The following is a 23,710-nucleotide window of genomic DNA, read 5'->3' as shown; positions in this document are numbered from 1 at the left end:
GGTTCCTTCCCTTGAAATCTGAAAGACGCATAAACTTAGAAATGAACAAGATAAAGCTTCACCCCAAAAATAGAGAACAAGAAGACACAAGTCAGTAATAACAAACGTACTTTCTAAAAGGTTAGATTAAATCATGGAGGATAAAGTCATTAGTGATTACCAAGTAAAATAAGAACATGTTGGGTTTGTCACTTTCCTTTGCAGTTGACACTAAGGACAATGACTGCAGCCTTCTACATACCCTTGAGTTTCTCTGCCAATGACAATCTTGGGCTTAATGAACCATGGTTCTGATGAGGTATGACAATTTCTGCTCTTGTGTACTTAAGTACCTGACCATCACATCTCACAATACTAAAACCTCCTGAAGCTTGAAAGAGAGTTAGGACTAATAAATTACAGTTATTTTAATGTATTCTGACTACATTATGCTTCAGAGTTTGCAGATGATTTTGAATACATTATCTCATTTGATTCTCACAACATCTCTTGTGAGGTAGGGTAGGAAACAGAGGCTCAAGGAGATTTAAAAAACTGGCTTGAGTTCATAGAGCTATTAAGTAGATGAAATGAATTCAAACTCCGGTCTTGTGATTCTCAGTTCCATGCTACTTTTACTAAGCGATGAGTAGAAAATTTTGGAACTTAACATCCCCAGAGGTGGAACAGGTTGAACTTTAGTCTCGAGAAGGGTTTGAGTTAGAAATAAAAATATGTTGCACAAAGGTGGTGCGCTCCACACCCATGGCATACTTTGCCAACCAGGCACAGAACTCTTTACTGCTCACCATGGATCTGGCTTCAAAATCCTCTCAACATGGCGCTCTGGAGAACTACTATTAAAAGATCAGAACAGGCACATGGTTTTAAACCTATTTTCATGAAAAGAAGATTCATGGGGCTTATTTAAGAAAGCTGGAGGGACCAGAGGTAGAGATTGCTAACGCTTACCAACATATCAGCTTCTTCTTCCTTGACCCATAATCTTGCCTCCCTTGCAGTTAGATGAGTCCAGTCCGCATGATTGAGTTGTGGCCAATGAACCATGAGTGAAAGTGAACAATCCTTTTCTTTCCCTATCTTCTGAGGGAATGGAGACTTTGAAGAGCTAGGGGACAGCAGTCACAGGACCGTTGGAAGTTGGGCTTCTTCTACTACTGAATGGAGTAGCACCTCCCCCAGCCCACCACCCTACCCCTGCTTTGAACTATAATTTGAGAAATGTGGGTATATGAGGCCACTGAGACCTGGGAGCTATTCGTTTGGCAGTTCATCTACACACACACCAATAATGGTCGACTTCACATGCTGCTGCCCTTCCTTGAATCATCTTTTAGCATTATTCTCAGAGGCAATGTGGGATTGGGTGGGTGGTCACACACATTTCTCACATCCAAATTTTAAAGCCCTCACAAATGTATATTTTATGGATTTTTTTTTCTCTTTCTGCTCCTCAACAACTCTTTTCCATTTGGAAGCAATCTCTAGTTGGGTGACCTTGATGGGACCATGGGAGTCCAAGGGTCAGCTACTCACTCCTTCCATCTCCTGCAAATCAGAGCCTGGGAACTTGGCCTAGATTCTTCTAACAGCTTGTTCATACCTGGGACTTTGAATCTTGAGCAAATTAGGCAAAGAAGCAAGGACAGTAGAGAAATAAATCTCTGAAGCCATAGGACTGCATCCAGCTTGGCTAGAGTCCTGCAGCTTGCATTGCCTTGGTTCCTACCCATTTTCCAAGCCTGACGCCCCAGATTAGGACGATTCTATGAGGTCCTTAATACCTATGCAGTAAGCTCCCTTTCTGCTTCAGCAGGCCTGGGTCCATTTCCATTGCTTATACCATGTGTTCACGTGCGAGTGCATATATGTATTCACACTTCACACAGAGGAATATTCCCGCACCAACAGCAAGTGTTCTTTGCCAGGGTAATCTTTCCAAAACATAATTTCCAAATACATAATTTCTAAAACACAACCCTCTCTTATTTCAAAAGATTCTGATTCTTTATCTATTTCAGGACAAACCCCAAAAATTTTAGCATAACATCCCAGAACCTTTTTACCTCTCTTGTTTCGCCTCTCCTCACCTCCACTCTTCTACCATATGCTAGTCATTGGCTTGCCATTTCTCCACCCCACTATATTCACCATGCACTTGACTTATTGTGCCTTCCCCTTTCTTAGCCTCCTGGCCATTCCTGACCCATCCTGTTGTAGCTCAAGAATGATCTCCATGGAATAGAATGGGATGGTATTTACTCTAGCACTGTATGTACTTGTTTTCGTCTTTATGATACTTTGTTCACGAGTCTGTCCTTCTTCCTAGATTATAAGCTTCTTGAGGACGGTGTCTATCTAGTCATCTGTGTATCACACAACACTTAGGATACTTCTGGTCATACAGTACATGCTCAGTATGTATTTCCTGACTGACTGAGTGAACATGACCTGATCTCTGTAAGGCTCTGACAATCACCAGAACAATCATTGTAGAAGAACCACAATAAAGACTGTGCAATATTCCAGCCCTGAGCTACCAAAAGGTGGTTTAGAAAACAAAGAGGGCACCTGGGTGGCTCAGTCAGTTAAGTGTCAGACTTCAACTCAGGTCATGACCTCACAGTTTGTGAGTTTGAACTGTGTGTCAGGTTCTCTGCTGTCAGCACAGTGCCCACTTCAGATCCTCTGTCCCCTCGCTCTCTGCCCCTCCCCCACTCATTCTCTCTCGCTCACCCTCGCTCTCTCAAAAAATAAAAAAATACAAAAAACAAAGAGACACTGGCTATCTGCAAATAATTTTTAATGTTTTAAAATTTAACTAGTGCACACAATACATGTTTTAGCAGAAGAATGAAAATGTGTATATGGTGTTTAATAAAATTGACATTACAAAACAAGACCATGTTATGAAAACCTCAAAAGTAGAAGTAAACATTTAAGTAAAACAAAAAAAAAGAACACAACATGCTAAGGGATATGCTTTTAAAAATCCTAATAAATGTAGTTGCCTAAATCCAGACTTGAGACATTGAGATTTACCTTGGGACTTAAAAAAAGAAAGAAAGAAAAAAAAAAAAAGCAGCAGAATGCCCTTCATTTTAAATGCATTTTTAAAAATGTCTGCACATTGTTTTCCCGCTGGCAATTGCAGTATAATCAAGAATACCAGCTGGGTTCCAATCTGATAATAAAAAAGTACACCACTCAGTCTTCCTGTTAAGTATGTGGTTTACCTAGGAAAGCAACAAAAAGTCACACTACACATTACTTTTCCACGTCAGAACCCTCTGCCACCCACGCTCCAAAGTGAACACAATTGAAAACTACCTTGACTTAAGAGAAAATGAAAAAAAAATTTGTTTTCAGCACCTTATGGTTTCTAAGCACAGGAAAACATGGGCAGAAGGGAAATACAGGAAGACGACAGGGAGAAATGGGTAACACCAGTGATGTGCTCTTCAGGAAAATTCTACTCATAACAGCTGCTTACATGGGTAGAATGGCAGATGTATATATTGGTCATTGTGAGGAAAAAAAAAAAAAAAAGACTTTCAAAATTTCCTCAAGTTTTGGCAGATCCCTCCAACATGTAAAGACTGGAGATAATTTATTCACACAATCATGTCCTAGAACTTTACCAAATGATTAAGTAACACCATAATGGTGGAGGTCAGAGTGAGGAAAAGGAGGTAAGGTAAAAAAGAGTACTCCCTCCTTTTGACCTCCTACCCACTCTTCCCTACCAGACTACTAAGATTCAGTGGGTCCTTAGAAAACAAAATAATCCAAAGGTGTTTTATGGGAATAAAGTACTTTCTAGATGGAGTCTGCCCAGACTGTAGTGCTTCCCTTAACATTTTAGAAGAAGTATGTAATTCTCGGACAAGCAGATTTCTCCAAAACCCCAATGACAACCAGTGCCAGCTTGGCAAAGTTTTGACTTAATGCTCAAGAATGTCAAATGATAGTGATGCTTAGAAGAGCATCTTGGTCATAGCGGGGTAAGAATCTAATCAGCACAGGAGGCATTTGCTAACAAGTTATATGGTTAAAAAAATCCAAACTTCAACTATTTCGTTTTCGCACGTGAACTTCACTGACAGTGGGGGATCTCCTGGGGATCTCGTTTACTGTTAACTTCCCTTCTTATTCTAAATAAACCAATTCAAACCACTCCTGCCTTACATAAAAATATTAACATCTTATATAAACCTTACCAATGGCCTGAGAAATGCAAGGACATTCACTAATATATTTGTGCAAAACTTGTTTCTCTCAGAGAGCAGGGTAAGTTACAGGCAGAAACCAACCTCTAGAATAAAATTTTAGAAGGGATTTTTTAAAATATATTTTCACTAAATGAACAATAGAGGTTTTACCTAAAATGTGTACATAGCTTTAAAATGTTTTTAATAAATTTAAATTCTAGACAAATACTGGCAATTGGTAATATAAAATGTGATTTGGTACATTTCTGGGCTTTATAAACTTACTATGTAAGTTTTTGTTACACATTAATAAAATTTAATCGTACATTTCAAATACAATTATGCTTATGTCACATCATTTATTCAGAACATCAGTCCCCTTGGTTATTCTCATGACTTGCAACCCTTTTAAGAAGTTGTAACAGGGGCGCCTGGGTGGCGCAGTCGGTTAAGCGTCCGACTTCAGCCAGGTCACGATCTTGCGGTCCGTGAGTTCGAGCCCCGCGTCGGACTCTGGGCTGATGGCTCAGAGCCTGGAGCCTGTTTCCGGTTCTGTGTCTCCCTCTCTCTCTGCCCCTCCCCCGTTCATGCTCTGTCTCTCTCTGTCCAAAAAATAAATAAATGTTGGAAAAAAAAAAAAAAAAGAAGTTGTAACAAAATTAAAAATCATTAGATTTGATAGTGACAAGTGAGGAAATACAACTCCTTAAAGGTTGAATGAACAAGCCACATATAAATGCTTAAGAAAACATTTACAAGTATTATATAGGTAATATAATTAATTATAAATTGCTTTCTGTCCATTAAAAACATCTCTTTTGAACTTGAAAATGATGCATGAATAGGGTCTCTATATGTGCATGTCTTCTGCAATGCTAATATTACTGGATTACACAAATTCAGGCTAACGCTGCACCACAAGCAGGACTGAGGATGTGCCACATCTGTAATGCCACTGGTGGAAACAGACTGGGTACCAAAGTGCTAGATTTCCAACCTCGCATCCAATGTCAGTTCCTCTTTAGTTAGCAGATGAAGCATCAGCCTTTCCCATGGCTTCCTCACCAAAGAGCAGCTTTCGAAGTATATTTGCATAAAATGGTCCATACACTTGCTTGTTGAGATTCACAATGTTTGCATATTGAGAGCCTAGCACTTCTAGCTCCTGCTGAATGATGGCAAGGCCTCCTGGCACGGGAGGCATGCATTTTTGAGGACTTGGAAGACAAAGTAGGCTTTTCATGTATAGTTGGATTCGTTTATCTGGAGAAAAATAAAATATCTTTATCTGACCCTTTATTAAAGAATATGAGTTTTTAAAAGGAAATGAGAATAGTGATTATGGTAGGTAAATTGCAATTAATATTCCCAATTCTTTGCCCTCCCTGTATCCATGCCCTTTACAAGTTGGTTTTGCAGCTCTTCCATGGAAGGCTGGAGACCGTTTCCCCATGTCTTGAACTGAGGAGGCCTTATAGATTGTTCTGGCTGATAGAGAATGTGGTAGAAGTGTTGGTATGCTAGTTCCAGGCAGAGGCTCCAAGAGCCATGGTCCACATCTGTTCTCTCCACCCACCACTGCACGTGAACAAGCCAGGGCTGCATGAGAGACCACATCGAAGGAAGCCCAGCTGTTCCATCCGAGGCCATCCTAGACCAACCTACAGCCAACAACCTGTCACACTTGAGAGAGTCCAGCCAAGACCAGCAGAGCAACCTAGCCAAGCCATAGCTGTCTGAATATGCCTGTGCAAGCCCCCAAGACCAGATGAACTACTCAGTTGTCCCACAGACCTGTGAGCAACACTAACTATTTGTGTTGTTTTAAAATACAGAGTTTGAAGTGGCTTGTTACACAGCAATGGCTAACTGACAAAAAAAATGCAGGACACTTTTAGAGCAAGACAGGGCCTCTTTTACAAAAACTCAATACCTAATGTCCATAATTTTAGTTATGTACACAACAGCTAAGTTTGTAAACTAGCTCTGCCAGCTTGGCCCCACACAGTGTTTTTTTAAAAACAGAAACCATTTAAAATCAGGGGATTTCACATAGAAATCCAAACTTCTGGTTCCTCTAGAAAGATCTAGAAGTCAGGCAAACTTGGGCACCCAAAATACCACATGCCAAGGGGGACCACACTTCCAGGATTTCCCAGAACAGTCAAAGTTCACACCTGTTGTCCTGGCATAATTAACAAGAGTGCTCTAAAAAGCGTCCTGGTTTGGACAATAAATTATACGGTTACCCCACCTATGACCAACCATCTAGAGGCACCGAGGAGTGGCTGCCCCAACTGGCACTCCAGTTGGCCATCTTCTCTGTCCTCCTAATCCACTGCTTCGATGCATCTGCGTGTGAGGTGACTTTACAAAAGGATGCGAATGCATAAATAAATTGGGCTGCAACAGTATCCGGCAAATAATACCAGACCAACCAGATCTGCCACAGGCCACGCTGCCCCGAGGACTTTCTTCGGCCGTGGAAACAGAAACTTCACAAAGGAAAGTTTGCTAAGGAGAACACAGTCCATCGAATATGGACAATGATGACATGAATGAAACTCTTATCTCCAAACACTTCTCCCAAAAGTCACATATTGCAACCGGATCTGACCTAGAACTCTAAGTCCCAATGTCCCATGTCCTTGTTTTAGCCAGAACTGTTTTCTCTTACTAGACTGCTCTTCCCTCTCTCCTCATCTCTGCCCAAAGGCCAAAGCATCCTTCAACGCCAAGCCTAAAGTTACCTCCTTTCCATGGCTTTCCCTAACATCTGTCAGATAATCATGCTATATTACTGTTACTTGGGAATGTGTGTCTCTCTCCCTTCTTAGATGGGGAGTTCTCTGAGGGTGAGGGATCTTTATATCCCTGGTCTGGCATGTGGCAGGCACATCACAGATGCTGCCTGAGTCGAGGTGAGAACGAAATGAAAAATCTCCGTAAAGGTGAATACACCCAATTGAAAACAACAGAGTCAGGGAGGACCGGGGTGGGCGAAGGCAATCAAAGAGGACTCGGCCTGACCTGTAATTTGTCAACAAGAAGAAACCATTCGTGTATCACTCGCATAATTGAAAATTACTTAAAAAAAACGGAGATGGCTCCAAGCAGGCAAATAGTCTCCATGGCAGGTAATCTATAAATAATTTTTATCTGGTTTCCATACGCATTTGAAAAAAAGCTGGCTTGAAAGAAAACTTTTCTAATTATCTTTATAAAAGGCTAAGAACACAGTGGGAGCTGTATGCCATTGTAAATAAAGAGCGCATCACTCAAGAACAAAAGAGGGCAGACTATGGATATTGGGAACAGGGGAGGAAATCCATGGGTGACTGGTCCTTCTTACGTGCCCAGGATTCCTCTGAGGGCTTAATTTACTCCAGCTCTTCTGCAAGCAGAAAATTAAGGATCAGTTGGGTAACAAATTTCCTGTTAGACCTAACTCTTAGAAGCCCAGGTCTGTTTTCAACACAGATAGAGTCCGAACACCTTCCTGAAAGATTGCTGAAAGAGTAAGATTCTTTCAAAACTGTTATTATGCTGACAAGTAGCTCTGTCTCCTCTATGGACGAGTCAGTTTTGAGGCCAAGACGAAAATGACAGAAGCGTCTGTCCACTTAGGAGCAGCCAAACCAAGTCCCTGCCAAAGGCGTGCCCTTGGCTTCCAGGATTGAAGGAGAGACCTTGACGTTTGTCAGCTGAGTTGCTAGGCGATGATACTTTGAGGTTAAAAAATGCTTTCATTTTTTATGAAAAATGCAAAAGAGCATTTGCAAAAGAGCAGGAAAGTTGGACTGGGGATAACTGAGTGAAAAAAAAAAAGGTGCTTTACTGGATATTAAGAGGCCACCGTGGGGTGGGGCCATCCAGCTGGGGCATCCCAGCTTCCCTCTCCCTTCTGAAACTACAAGTACTTCCCTTATCCAAAGCAAGGGCACAGAGGACACCTGGATGCTTTGGCCATCATGCCAACCAGTAGCAGGGCTCCAGTTCTGACTGGAATGCCCTCCAGGAGGAGTTAAGAATATGAGCTCCAGAGTAAGACTGGCTCAGGGAGAGTCCCTAGTCTGCAACCAGCTGGTTACATGAGAGACATTCACCCAGTCTCAGTCCCCAGTGCCCTCACCCCTTCCACAAAACAGTTGGATCCTTGAACATGGGGATGAAAGGCACTGACCCTCCCCCACCATGGAGTCAAACTAGGTATCTAACTTTTGACTCCCCAAAAACCCAACTACTAATAGCCTACTGTTGACCAGAAACTTTACTGATAACATAGTTGACTAACATGTATTTTGTATATGTATTATACACTTTGTTCTTACAATAAAATAAGCTGGAGAATAGAAAATGTTAAGAAAATCCTAAGGGAGGGGTGCCTGAGTGGCTCAGGCAGTTAAGCGTCCGACTTCGGCTCAGGTCATGATCTCACGGTTCGTGAGTTCGAGCCCCGCGTCGGGCTCTGTGCTGACAGCTCAGGGCCTGGAGCCCTCTTCAGATTCTGTGTCTCCCTCTGTCTGCCCCTCCACTGCTTGCACTCTGTCTCTTGCATTGTCTCAAAAATAAATAAACATTTTAAAAAAGTTTATAAAAAAAGAAAATCCTAAGGGAGAGAATATACGTTTCCAGTGCTGTACTGTATTTATTAAAGAAAATTTGTATGTAAGGGGGCCTGCTCAGTTCGAACGTGTGTTGTTCAAGGGTCAACTGTACTTATGAAATGTCATCTCTGAGTCCAGCCTGGTACAGGGATACAGCAGAGGAGAGACACGCGTCCCACCCTCACGAGGCCTGCACACCAGTGGGGGCTAGCAGCACGTGGAAGAGACTGCAGACAGCCTGCCCCTCTTCCTCCCAGGAACACAATCTCCCAGGTATTGGCTGTTCTGCTGGAGACCACGGGCTGTGAGGACAGACATGAGTAGGCGGGGAAGGGCTCAGCCACAGGTGGCTGCAGCTATGCTGTGTCTGTCACTGCCGTCCACAGTCACCTCCCAGTAGCCCACGGGGCTGCTCCCCAGCACTGCTCCTTTCTGGGGAGGGGTTGAAGCCTTGAGCTTTAAGGGGCCTAGATCCCAGCATTCCATGTCCCTAGTGGGTAAGGATGAGAGAAACTATGTGAGAGCCTCAAATAAATAATAACAAGTATTTGTGTGCTTAGGGAAGTCAGTGTTGTACTTTGAAAACTTGCAAATTAGTCCTAGAATGTTAGTATGCTCCCATTCTGTGCTCTTTTCCTCCTTCTGGTCTTTGTTCTTCACTCTCTGTGGCAGACACTTGCTTTGTGCCCCACGTCATCCTCTCCCCCCTCCTTATGGCTGTAGCACCTGGGTTCTGTTTGGGGGAAATCATCTCTTCCCTACTCTCAGACCAGGTGTTACAAGGAAAGTGGACTCACTCTGGTTCTAGGAAATGAACACACGTCTCAGGCTCAAGTTCCTTCCCCTCCGACCACCGTGACGGATTCAAGAACATGACATGACGTACAGTCATGCCAAGTGGAGCTAATGAGACTCATTTCTGGGGTCGTTCTCTGAGTTAACAGGGAAGCGAACACCTTGTTTTTCTCTGGACTCCAAGGTGGAAAGATGCAGGCTAGAGCTGAAGGTGTCTTGCTAGGATGGAAAGAGTCTATCTGTGAAGACAGCCAGCCCGAAGGGGGCAGTGCGGAGGGATGGAGGTGGGGAAACCAATGCCAGTGACACAGTCTGAGCTCCGACTAAGCTGTATAGATAGCCAGTCCTGCTCTGCTCTTGTTGGTTATATGAGACATACACTTCCTTCTTGCTCAAGCTAGTTCACTTCTGTCACAGGTCACAGAAAGAGTCCTCACTGATGCGTTCTCCATTTTCCCAACTCACCAACACGATCTGACACTGAAATAGTCGCTTGCCTGGCAATCAAGTACAAAAAAAAAAAAAAAAAAAAAAAAAAAGCCCCAAATCATGCCTGCCAGCTCCATAGCCTCTTTACTCATTTACTCGTTGTCTCTTTCAAGCCTGACCCGAAAAATAGGCCTCAGCTCACTTAGCCTAGCTCACAGAAGAACTGGTACCTGCTTTCTGTGAACATATTGCCAGGTTTGGATTGTTGCACTGATCTAGGATTTTAACACTACTGGTAGCATTATGTTATTTTCTCCATAAAAATCTATTGGCTAGGAATTTACCCAAGGGATACAGGAGTACTGATGCATAGGGGCACTTGTACCCCAATGTTTATAGCAGCACTCTCAACAATAGCCAAATTATGGAAAGAGCCTAAATGTCCATCAACTGATGAATGGATAAGAAATTGTGGTTTATATACACAATGGAGTACTACGTGGCAATGAGAAAGAATGAAATATGGCCCTTTGTAGCAACATGGATGGAACTGGAGAGTGTGATGCTAAGTGAAATAAGCCATACAGAGAAAGACAGATACCATACGGTTTCACTCTTATGTGGATCCTGAGAAACTTAACAGAAACCCATGGGGGGGGGGGGGGAAGAGGTTAGAGTGGAAGAGAGCCAAAGCATAAGAGACTCTTAAAAACTGAGAATAAACTGAGGGTTGATGGGGGGTGGGAGGGAGGGGAGGGTGGGTGATGGGTATTGAGGAGGGCACCTGTTGGGATGAGCACTGGGTGTTGTATGGAAACCAATTTGACAATAAACTTCATATATTGAAAAAAAAAATCTATTGGCTGGATAGTAAGATAGAAGGCCCTGGAACAACTCCCCCCCCCCCCCACTCTATTACATATACACGCAGAAGAAGCGGTGAGTCCCAAACCTTTGAAAGTACAAATTCCTTCTTTATATTTTTAATATGTATTCTCCCAAAGGAACGGGTAAGCTGTTTATGCCTAAAATGTAACGGACACTTGACACTAGTCAAAACCATAAAGTTAAAGCAAATTGGAATCGAAGTAGAAACCGATAAAAACATGAGGACCCACCAATCAAGGACCAGATAGGATTGTCCTCTTCTTCAATGCTTGAAAATTGACCTATAAGATTAGCTTCGACCTCAGCATTTAAAATGGATAAACCTCTCTCCACCAGGGCCTTGTTAACCTCAACACAAGTCTGAACACCAATAGAATTCAGGACTTCCTTCAAGTTAAAGGTCCTAAAAAACAAAAACAAAATTGCATCAGTAACACTTTTTCTCTTCATTAGTTTTTATTTATTTTTAATATACCAACTTGTTTCAAATGTCCATTACTTTTCATTTATACAGACAATAAGTACCTCCATTAGCACGAACTTAGAATATGGTAACTTCTCCTAAACACCAACCTTTGTATGTAGCAGATTTTTTAAATGGTTAAAGCACTCAATTCTGTAGGTAGTGTTTAGTTGGGAAAGCATTCAGAGAAGTTGGTCCCTGAAAAGAAGTCTGCATCCTCGTTTTCATGCAGGACCATCAAAAAGGAAAAGAAATTACCTATTTACTCCTTAGAATAAACCCTTGGGTCTGAGTGGATTTATTGATAGATTTGTTGTTGTTAAATCTATGCTTATACAATGAGGTAAAGTCAATTCCTTTATCCATGCCTGAACAGTGCATCTATAACACCAATCAAAAACAAGAAATGAAGATATTCAGAGATTAGTACCATAATGACAAATTACCTAAAATTCTTGACCTCTCATGATCAAAGATAAGAAGCTCCTTCCTACTGTTACTTTCAAGTAACCAATCAAAAATCCCAAATACATAGAGTCCAGAAAATCATAAACAGTAATTGGTAGGGGGTTACTTAAAAAGTAAAAAAAAAAAAAAAAGGTAATGAGAAAGGGCATGTGTTGGGTCCACACTATTGAGGAATGATCATTAAAAATGGTCTCTTGCTGTCCAGAAATGGTCTTTGTTTTTTATTTTTTAAGAGAGAGAGAGAGAGAGAGCATGAGAGAATGCAACTGAGGTAAGGGCAGAGGGAGAAGGAGCGAGAGAATCCCAAGCAGGCTCCACACGCAGCATGGAGGCCTGTCGCAGGGCTCAATCTCACAACCATGAGATCATGACCTGAGCTGAAATCAAGGGCTGGATGCTCAAGCAAGCGAGCCACCCAGTCGCCCCTAGAAAAGGTCTTTAAGATAACTACGTGCAAACTTGGAATTAAAGGGTGAGGGAACGGGGGTGGAGGTGGGAGATTCAACAAAACAAAGCTATCAGAGAGGCAAAGCATGTATACAGGAGATGCTTTGACAACAGGCCATTAACAGTGAACATTGTCCAAGTACTTGCCATGGGCCAGACACCTGCCCTAAGTACTTCACAAGGAATCATCTTAATGTCTCACATTTGTAAGCAGGCACAGTTATCTCTTTTTACAAATGAGAAAACGAGGCTCAGAGTGTTTTGGGAACTTGTTCAAGGGCACCTAACAAGTCAATAGCAGAGCTTGGACTTAAACTCTGGTCTGTCTGACCTGAAGCCTGACTTCTCAGTAACCACTTTGCTATATGCTTTATATTAATACTTGAGCAGCATTGTGGGTTCTCGAATAAATAAAAATTCCTGGAAAGTAAGTTACCCGGTATGGGGAAATGCCAAGGTAAGACCAGCTGCAAGCCCAGAGGAGGTTTCTCTTCATTACAGGTCTTGGGTCCTGGAATGTGAAGTAAATGAGCCTGGATGCTTAGCACAGAAGCAGCAGAAAGGGCAGGGCCTTGGTTTCCCCTTTCCTCACTATGCAGCTAAGGTAAATCTTTCTCTCTCTGAGAACTCTGGATGCTGTAACCACTCGGGCTCCTTTTGGCTCTTGATATTCTGGGATTTTATCAGGTAATTTATGTGCTTTCTGAGTAATGGGCAGCAGGATAGGTGCATCTCCCTTCAAAGACAGGAAGGAAGAACGTAAGGCCTTGAAAACACCGGAAAGGGAAACCAGCAGGAGGAGCTGACCCATATCAGACCCATGAAAACATGTGATCATTGACTAAGACTAGGAATTTTCTGACTTGGATAGGATTCCCACCAGGAAGATCTAAATGCAAAATCTAAATGGAATCCTAGTGTTCAATGAAGGTTTGACACTGGGAAATGAATTTAGCGAAAACAAGTCCTTCCCTGGACTTGTGTAGTGTCTCTGAAGGACAGGAGGTCACTACTCCTGAAGACTTTACAGCAGGCTGGATCAGTGAAGTCGGTAACCATTTCACTGCAGAAAGACGACGGAGTCAGAACTGAATAGGAAAGCCTCCCTGACAGGGCCTTCTGAACACTGAGCTCGGAATTCTGGTTTCTGTGGGTTTGGTTCACAGCGCTGTCAAAGAAGAGCTCTTGTCCATGCCCGTCCCAAGTGGAAACGGGACACTCACCCTGGCACTTGTCATGGAAAGGACCTCTCCCTCCCCTATGAAAGGACATCGAAGCCTTCAGAGATATCAAAAGAAATTCTAGAAAAAGAAGTTGTAAGATAAGCTTCCCTAAAGCACAGTCCTGAATATCACACGCAGACGTCCAGGGTTATGCGCCATCTCTGAAACACGTGCAGAGCCTTAAGACGGGGATGAGCAGATAAAATTGGAACTTACTCTTTGTTCATGCCTTTGAGTAGAACAGCTGAAATCCTTTTTAACCTGTTTGCAAGCTCAGGAAGGCCTTCTGTAAGAGCACCCACCATATTGTTGGTAATTAGGGACAGGCAGGCAATAATTTTCAATTGATTCAGCTTTTCTGTCAGTTCCTGAAGACGTGCTCCATCTGTCATGAGTGTCTAGCATATTTATTTTAAATGTAAAAATAGAAAGGGAAGCTCAATACCATGAAAATGTAAAACAAGCAATGTTACATCCAAACTCCCATTTCATCTGATTTCAGGAAAGTCATTAAACCACACGCAACACTAGACAGACTAGCTTAAGAATTAAAATATTGGAAGACTTGAGGGAAGAAAAAAAAAATCACTCACCTCTGGTAATTCTTTCTTCTGATAATCCCACCGCAACAGTTTTAAATAACTGTTATTTAGCACCAGTGTAGGGCTCAGGCTTGGCTTAGAGCTATTTTCAGCCCCAGGAGTTAAAGCCGTCTCAGAAAGAGAAAGCAGTTCATTTACAGATTCTTTTATCCATCCTGTAGTTTGATCGAGAGCACCTGAAAGTGAAGAGGCCACATTATTTGTCCTACAGCTGACAGATCCCTCCATGTGTGCATTCTACACGACAGACGTTATGTTAGGAACTGGCCACGAATGAAAAGACAGGCACAGCCCTTGAGGAACTTAGAGTCCAGATGGGGAGACGGAGCTGTGAACTAACAATTACAGCAGACATAGTAAATGCTAGAAGGCACATGGAAGTGGAGAGAGCAGAGGTTGTCCGGGACAGACTCTAAGGAAGAGCTCTGGACTGACGCCTGAAGATACAAGACAGAGGACAGAGCTGTCACTCCAGGACAGGCGAATGGCCCACAGAAAACCCCAGAAAAGTGACAGAATATGGCACATTCTGGATGCTGCAGGAAAATCTGATTGCTGGTCCACAGAAAACCAGGGGGAAGAGACTGGTAGCAGGTGGTATTGGACGGGCAGGCAGGAGCCAACTCACACGCAATCTTGAATTTTGTGCAGAGAAGGTATTTAGACTAAAGGCATTGATTATTAAACATGTTTGGGTCCTGGACCCCCTGAGTGTCTGATTTAGAGCTATGCCTTTCCCAAAATGCACATGCATGCACTTTACTTTCAACCCAGTTCTACGGTTTCCCAGTAGAAACAATTGGCTTTTTATACCACATTTCTTATAACACTGTATATTTAGTAGAATTTATAAGGTGGAAACTGCTTTAAAAAAAATGCAGTATGAACACAGGTGTGGATTTTTTCTTTTAAAGCACCAGAGAATGAAATAAAGAATAATGACCCTGAAATTCTTCTCAGACCCAGCGCCTGAACAGAGGTAATTTATGAGCAGCTGTGTTTGCCACACTAGAACACCACCACCCCAGAACTTTGCAACTTTGTGTCTCCTCAGTTGGCAAATGTTCTGGGTTTTTCAAATTCTGTTCATAAAGATGTAAAAGACATGCCGTCTTTTATTTAAAAGATATCCAAGGGGGGGGGGCAGTTGAGAGAGAGAGAGGAAATCTTCATGGGTATAATTACAATGTGGCATTAATAAGCATTTATACTGCACTCTTAATCATTTACAGCTGACACATTTAAAAGCCCTTTTAGTTATCTCAAACAAAAGCAACAGTGTACCCTAGTGCTTCTCAAATCGTGGCTGATTTTAGAATCACCTGGGGAGCTCTAAAAACAAAAAAAAAAGATCTTGCACACAGCTCCTGGAGATTCTGATTTAATCAGTCTGAGATGGGGCTCAGGCATCTGTGTTTAAACACCTCAGGTGATCTAGTCCACCGCCAGAATGGAGTATGACTGGTAAAACAGGACATGAGTTTACAGTGAAGCATCATCAGCTTTCCTCTAAGGGATCTGCTGAGTTATCACTCCCACAAGCTAGTACACAGACCATTCTATGTGGCTCCAAAAGCAAGGTCAACCCCAGGAGACACTTGTACCCTTGGTTTTTCATGTGGGCAGTAATTCTCTCCATTTACTCATTTATCCAATGATAACTGAGCACCTACTATACACTAGGTACCGTACTTAATGTCAGGGATTCACAGATGAGTGAACATGTTCCCTGCACCCAAGAAGCTCTTAGTCTACTAGGAGGGAGGAACATAAGAACAAGCAATGGCTTTACAGGCACATTTGCCTAAGAATTTCCCAGGATCCATGGAGGCCCAGGCACACAGCACCTGACTTCACTTTCCACCAATACACGGTGGGTGCTCAAAAACCTCCGCTCTCTGTGTCTGGCGTGAGAGACCCAGTAGGTTTCCAATTTATTTCAGCATTTCTGGAAGTAACCGTGGCTTAGGGAATGGCTCAGTCTCCTTCAGACTGACAAGTTGATTGGTCTTCCAGGCCTGCAGCGATCTTTCCTTTCCCACCGTCATCCAGTAAAATGTTTACTAATGCCCACAGTGCAAGGTGTTTCTTGTAAACTCAGAAAGCAGAAAAGGGAATACTTCTCAATTCATTTTATGAGGCCAGCTTTGCCCTGATACCAAAATCAGGCAAAGGCATTATTACAAGAAAATTACAGAATGATCTCTTTCTAAAAATATAGATGCAAAAATCCTTAAGAAAGCACTAGCAAGGTAAAGTATTAGTAAGGCAAAGTAATACACCATGAATAAGGGATGGGATAAACATCTCAGGACTGCAAACTTGGTTTAACATTAGAAAAATATTGGGGGCGCCTGGGTGGCTCAGTCGGATGAGCATCTGACTGTTGGTTTTGGCTTAGGTCATGATCTCACAGTTTCGTGAGATCTCTGCACTGAGCCTGCTTGGGATTCTCTCTCCCCCCTCCTCTCTCTGCCCCTCCCCAACTCGCACTCTCTCTCTCTCAAAATAAATAAACAAATTTTAAAAACAAGAAAAATATCAATCACTGTAATTCAGCACATTATCATAATAAGGAGAAAAAATGATCACTTCAGCATACAGAAACAGCAAACAGTGACCAAATTTAACATGTGACCTATTTAGATAAAAGTTCTCAGCAAACTAGAAATAGAGCTTCCTCAATACAGAAAAGGACATCTATGAGAAGCTGCAGCTGACATGGCTTAAGTATGACATATATCATACTTAAGAGTCAAACGATGAACATTCTTCCCCTAGAAAAGCAAAGATGCCCTCTCTCAAGACTACTATTGCACATCTGATTGGATGTCTTAGTCAGTGCAATAAGGCAAGAAAAAGAAATAAAAGGCACACAGGTTTTTAAAAAGAAGTAAAGCTGTCTTTATTTGCAGTCAGTGTGATTATAGATACAGAAAACCCTAAGGAATATTCCAAAAAAACTACTAGAATTAAGAAGTGAATTTAGCAAGTTCTCAGCATGCAAAGTGCATATTCAAAAGCCAATTACATTTCTATATACTAGAAAATAAAAATCTTACAAAATACCATCTATAACACCATCAAAGAACATAAAATAAATGAGATTAAATTTAACAAAGTAAGTACAAGACTGGTACACCAAAACTAAAATGTATTGCTGAAACAGGGGCACCTGGTTGGCTCAGTCAGTTGGGCGTCCGACTTCGGCTCAGGTCATGATCTCACAGTTCGTGAGCTCAAGCCCTGCGTCTGGCTCTGTGCTGACAGCTCGGAGCCTGGAGCCTGCCTCCGATTCTATACCTCCCTCTCTCTCTGTCTCTCTGCCCCTCCCCTGCTCTCACTCTGTCTCTCTCTCTCTCTCAAAAATAAACATTAAAAAAATTTGTTTTTATTTTATTTTATTTTTTTTTTCAACGTTTATTTATTTTTGGGACAGACAGAGACAGAGCATGAACGGGGGAGGGGCAGAGAGAGAGGGAGACACAGAATCGGAAACAGGCTCCAGGTTCTGAGCCATCAGCCCAGAGCCCGATGCGGGGCTCGAACTCACGGACCGCGAGATCGTGACCTGGCTGAAGTCGGACGCTTAACCGACTGCGCCACCCAGGCGCCCCCAAAAAATTTGTTTTTAAAATAAAAAATAAAATGTATTGCTGAAACAAATTAGATTTGAGATACCTAGTTCACAAACTAGTAGATTCACTATTATTGAGATGTCAATTCAACATAATTCCAGTCACCATCCCAGCTGGCAGTTTTGCAGAAACTGATAAACTAGTTAAAAAAGCATATGGAAATTCGAAGGACCTGTAATAGACAAAACAATTTTGAAAAAGAAGAACAAAGATGGAACTCTAACACTGCCTGACTTCAAGACTTAGCCTCAATATCAGGATTGTGTAGTACTGGCTAGGAGAAAACATATAGATCAACAGAATAGGATAGAATCCAATTAAAAAAAAAAAATGAAGTAAAGGGGCGCCTGGATGGCTCAGTTGGTGAAACATCGACTCTTGATTTCGGCTCAGGTCATGATCTCACCGTTCGTGGGAGAGAGTCCCATATCAGGCTCTGTACTGATAGAGCAGAACCTGCTTGGGATTTCTCTCTCTCCCTCTTTCTCTGTCCCTCCTGTGCATACACTCTCTCTCTCAAAATAAATAAACATTTAAAAAAGTGATACGTGCTACAACATAGGTAAATCTTGAATATATTATACTGAGAGAAGTCAGACACAAAAAAGCCACACATTGTATGATGTGATTTATATGAAATGTCCATAATTGGCAAATCCAGAGATTAGAGACAGAAAGTAGTCCAGTGGTTGTCGAAGGCTAAGGGAAGGGAGGAATGGGAAGCTGGTAGTGAGCATGGGGTTTCTTCATAAGGTGATGAAAATCTTTTGGAATTAAATACTGATGATGGTTGTATAACCTTATGCTAAAACCACTGAATTAAACACTTTAAAAAATTTAATGTTATGGTAGGCAAATTATACCTCAATTAAAAAAAAGAATAAAAAGTTTAGAAACAGACCCACAAATGTATAGTCAATTGATTTTCAACAAAGTTGCCAAAGCAGTTAAGAGAGAAAAGATAGTCTTTTTCCAGGAAATGGTGCTAGAAGTAGATACACCTATGGAAAAATGTGAACCTTGAAATATATTACCTTGAAATGATTCCTAAGCCTAAAACTATAGACCTATAGAAGAAAATATTCAAAAAAATCTTTATGACCTTGGGATACCTAAAGATTTTGTAGACAAACCATTAAATCCACAAATAAAATAAAATGTTATAATTTGGACTTCATCAAAATTAAAAACTTCTCTTTTTTCAAAGGTTAGTGTTAAGAAGATGAAAAAGGCAAGCCACACACAGTGGGGGAAATTTTCACAACACATACATATATCTGACAAAGGATTCGTTTCCAGAATATATTGAGAGCTCTTCAATTCAATAAGAAGACAACCAAATTTAAAAACGGGGCAAAAGATTTGAATGGACACTTCACATAAAAAGATAAATGGCTATTTGCATATGAAAAGATGCTTAACATCATTCATCATCCGTGAAATGTATCTTAGAACCACAATGAGATACTACTTTCACACCCTCTATAAAGGGTCAAATTTAAGAGACTGATAATACCTAGTGTTGGTGAAAATGTAAAGCAGTTGGAACTATCATACATTGATGGCGAGTATAAAACAGTACAACCACTTTGGAAAATAACTACCAGTTTCTTATAAAGTTAACCACATATTTAACATAATGACCCAGCCATTCAACTCCTAGGTGTTTACACAAGAGAAATGGAAACGTGTGCACACACAAAGACTGGTACACAAATGTTCACAGCAGCTTTATTCATAGTAGCCTAGGACCAGAAACAATGCAAATGTCCATCAACAGGTACATGGACAAAGTATGGTATAATCATATAACAGGATACTTCTCAGTAATACAAACTATTGATACATACACAACATGGATGAATCTCAAACATCTTACTAGTTTAGTAAAAGAAGTTGGAGAAGAAAGTGAACACAGAGTGTCGTTCCACTTAATATGAAGTTCTAAAAGAGGCGAAGCTAATCTACAATAATGAAAGTTTTATCCGTGTCTACCTTTATGGGGGAGGTTGACTACAAGGGTCAAGAGGGTTCTTTTTGAATGACAGAAATGTTTTATATTTTGTTTGTAGTTGTAGTTATAGGAGCATATTCTTTTGTCAAAACTCAGAACTACACACTTAAAGTGGGCACATTTTTTATTGCATGAATAGCATACTCCAACGAAGTTTAAAAAAGGGATATAGGTTGTGGATTGGCCAACTAAGTCACTGAATCTAACCCTAGTAAACGCAGGTTGAAGTCGCATACAGCTTCATCAACACTAAACACACATACAAATATTTACATTATGTAAGAGCCATTGACTGTGCTATTTAGTACTAGAAATAGTAGTCAGGGGAATGTCCTGTAAAACCTCCCCATTTAGTATGAATGAGTTTAGTATTTGAGTCTTCCAAGATGAATGTATCGAGCGTAGTCATATATAGATTCTTCAAGGAATACAATTGCTTGAAGTCTGCTGACTTCTAATATGGTAGCTAAGCATGAAATCTGGTACCTGAGATTGAACTCTGAGTGACCCCTAAAAAGGCAACAACTCCACATCCTGGATTTGGGGGATGGCCTGGACAATTCCGAGCAGGCAGTATTCACATAAACTAAGAGAATGGTGCGGAATATGTGAATGGGAGCCCCCAATGTTGTGCAAAGATCGCTCCCCTTTTCAGTATTCTGGAAAATATTCAGATTAACTACCCCGATTTTCAGTTAGAAGAATATAGTTCCCTTATCCATGACACCCGCTCTTTTATGCCTATCAACACCTCACCTCCCTTCTTTTGGTACTGATTTCTTTCTTTCTTTTTTTAAGTAGGCTCCACACCCAACATGGGGCTTGAACTCACAACCTCCAGATCAAAAGTCACATGCTCTGCAGACTGAGACAACCAGGTGTCCCTTGGTACTGATTTCTTTGAGAAATCATTTTCCCTCTTTCCATGCTTTCTTTTGTGAATATCAATTAAGAGGCCCCTGACCAGGAAAGCCCCCTGACCCCCTGGGGTTGGCCTAGAGAATCACATGCCCATCAGACTTTCCTGGGACCTGAAGGGTGACTATAGCATTCAAGGATGGGCCATTTTATTTTCTTTCTTTCTTTTATTTTTAATTTTTTTAATGTTTATTTTTGACAGACACACACACACACACACACACACACACACACACACAGTGTGAGTGGGGGAGGGGCAGAGAGAGAGGGAGACACGGAATCTGAAGCAGCCTCCAGGCTCAGCACAGAGCCTGACTTGGGGCTCAAACCCACAAACCACGAGATCATGACCAGAGCTGAAATCGGACACCTAACCCACTGAGTCACCCAGGCGCCCCAAGGCTAGCCCATTTTAAAGTACACGTTAACGGTTCTGATGATGGAGCTGGGAACTTTCCCTTATTTTTTTCTGCCCAGATTCCTGATGCTCTCCTGGTTTCTGGCCTTGTTCAGGCTCAGGTATTTTAGCTTTTTTTGTGAACTGTCCCCGTCCTTCCATTCACTTCCTTTTTTGCCAAGTCAGCCAGAGTTAGTTTCTGTTGCTTGCCATACAACCCAGTTGATGTAACACAAAAGTGAAAAATCCAAAGAAAGCAGCCAAAGCAGCAGCTTGGTTAAATCTTGGCTTGGATGCGGGAGACTTGGCTTCCACTACTTATTAGGAGCTCTTGTGTTTGGGCAGGCCATCGCTCAGCATCAGTTGGCTCATCTTCAGAATGTTCCGTTAGTAGTCCTTGACTGCCTTGTGTGCCAGGCAAAGACAATCACAATGCAGTTTCATGGGTTTTTGAAAAATATTTACGTCTCGTAGGATTTTTGAAAGAATCACATGAAATGAAGTTCTATGAGAATATTTTATCAGATATAAGATATTATCTAAATAAATAAAAACCTTTTCTTGCTGAGTATCTTAGAAATTACCTGTGGTCTGGCCCCCTCGGGGTAATCTGTTACTCTTTCCACGGGTAATTTAGTTGTTGGACCTGATGTGGTCATCTTGTTGATGTTGTACATGTGACCAATCAGTGCCTAAGACTTGTAAATCAGGCAATTACATAAAATCTCTCTGTTGGCAAAATAAAATCTTTTCTGAAATCAGCTCAGAAATCTACAGTACTCCTCTCTATTAACTTTCCAATAATTATTTTATAAAAATCACATACACACAAAAATCCAACTCTTCTGTCCTTCTGCATGTTCCTGTGAGGCTCTTATTTTGATATTAGGGCACAGTGGCCGACTTTTGGCAAAGTGACTTGAGGATATAATTAACAGCTGACATACACTCTGCTTCCTGGACTCTTGATTTCTCTGGGAACATATTTAGAGCTGGGCAATAATGACCTATATGCACAACTGGATATATTCTATTCTTAAATCTCTGGAAATATCCAAGTCAATGTGAAACGTACAAATGCAGGTCACTAAGCCTGAGTTTTAAGGACACAAACAAATCATTTAAGATGATCAAAACTGTCATTCAACCCAATATTAAGGAATTCGCTCCAAATGACAAGCTGTCTTGATTCGAGACATGGAGACATTTGCACACACCTGTACACACACATGTACACAGGCACACAAATGAAACCAACCAATAACGGGCTGGAAAGGAAAACACTGCTATGAACATAGTTACCGTAGTTCAGGTTTCAGATTCAGGTTCTATGCAGGGTTCTGTTTCCACTAATCCCTCTCTCCCTTTAGAGCTAAAACAATACAGCCCTGAAGTCACAGAATTTTTGTTGTGGAAGGATGGTTGGAAGTCATCTAGTCATATCCACCACTCAGTGCTAGCGCCCCCTCTGGAGATCCCCCAAAGGCGGTCAGTGTCTCATTTGAAGAGAGGCAGTGCTGCGTAGCGGTTGAGCGTACAAGCTTTGGGGCAGAGACATGTCTGGGTTATCCAGGCTTCAGCAGTGACCTGGGGTAAGTACCTTAACCTCAATTTCTTCATCTGTAAAGAGTGAGTGATAATAGTACCAGTTTCACAGGGCTATTGTGAGGCTTGAATGGGCTAATCAGAGTGTTGGCACATAGTAAGGACTTAGCATATAATAAGTGCTCAACAAAATGACAGCTGGCACTGAGTACTATTAGTACTAGAGAGGCCCATTCCAAATTTAAAACAGCTGTAGCTGCTATAAATGTCAAAACTGGCTGCCTGCTACTCCCCTCCGTGGATCCTAGTCTGCCCTGCAGAACATAACCGTAAGTCCCTGATTCAATACCAACAGGGAAGGCAATGCTCACTGCCCAGGCGCATCCCGTTACCAAGCAGAATACACACAGCTTCATGGATGGCTCCTCATGTGACCCTTCGTAACCCATGCCCTCTTCCCTGGACATACTTCAGGCTCTTGGAGTCCCTTTAAAAGTGGCACTTGTTTGGCTTTGTTCACAATTAAGGCTACCCTACTGACTATCTTAACAGAAAAGCTCCGTCCAAGAGGGGTGGGATGAGGTGGGTGGGTCACCTAACGGCCTTATACTGTAGTTAATTACAGCCCAGAAGCCAGCGTTAAGAGTCTGCCAATGAAGGAATCAGTCAGCCAGCCTTTTACCAGCTGTGCACCATCTGGCATCTCAGTTTCCTCCCCTGTGAAATAAGGGGTCTAACAGTACCTACTTAACTGAGTAACTGTGAGGATTCATTGAGGTACTACTTTGTCTACTCCCAGTCTCTCTTGACCCCTCTTCCAGTCCAACTTTAATGCCCACCAGTCCATCGCAACTGCTCCCATCAAGGTTATAAAGGATTCTCATACAGTCATACCCACGGTCAAGCCCTGGCCTCATCTTTCTTGACCACTTAGCAATACATGACATAGCAGATCATGCCTTCACTGTCTGAACACTTTCTTCACTTGTCCTACAGAACATCACCTGCTCCTGGCTTCCTTCACTTCTCTGGCTGCTCTTTCACAGTCACCGTTGCTGGTTCCGT

The 23,710-nt window shown here is 41.9% G+C and overlaps 1 protein-coding gene across 2 annotated transcripts in view; it reads right to left on the bottom strand.

Annotated features, from left to right (window-relative positions):
* Window positions 1-4,853: 4,853 nt before the first annotated feature.
* Window positions 4,854-23,710, bottom strand: part of TCP11L2 (t-complex 11 like 2) — a 40,088-nt gene continuing 21,231 nt past the window's right edge. The window contains exons 7-10 of one of the 2 annotated variants that reach the window (XM_045465702.1): window positions 14,125-14,309; window positions 13,748-13,929; window positions 11,161-11,333; window positions 4,854-5,474 (exon numbers count right to left, since the gene is read on the bottom strand). In XM_045465702.1, the coding sequence (XP_045321658.1) occupies window positions 5,233-5,474; window positions 11,161-11,333; window positions 13,748-13,929; window positions 14,125-14,309 (782 nt within the window). In that variant the 3' untranslated portion in view covers window positions 4,854-5,232. Of the gene's footprint in view, window positions 5,475-11,160; window positions 11,334-13,747; window positions 13,930-14,124; window positions 14,310-23,710 lie in introns of those variants that run through there. The other variant, XM_045465703.1, reaches the window with a different exon arrangement.

This window comes from Leopardus geoffroyi, chromosome B4 (assembly GCF_018350155.1).
Source record: "Leopardus geoffroyi isolate Oge1 chromosome B4, O.geoffroyi_Oge1_pat1.0, whole genome shotgun sequence".
NCBI lineage: Eukaryota > Metazoa > Chordata > Mammalia > Carnivora > Felidae > Leopardus > Leopardus geoffroyi.
This window is presented reverse-complemented; position numbering and strand designations above follow the sequence as displayed.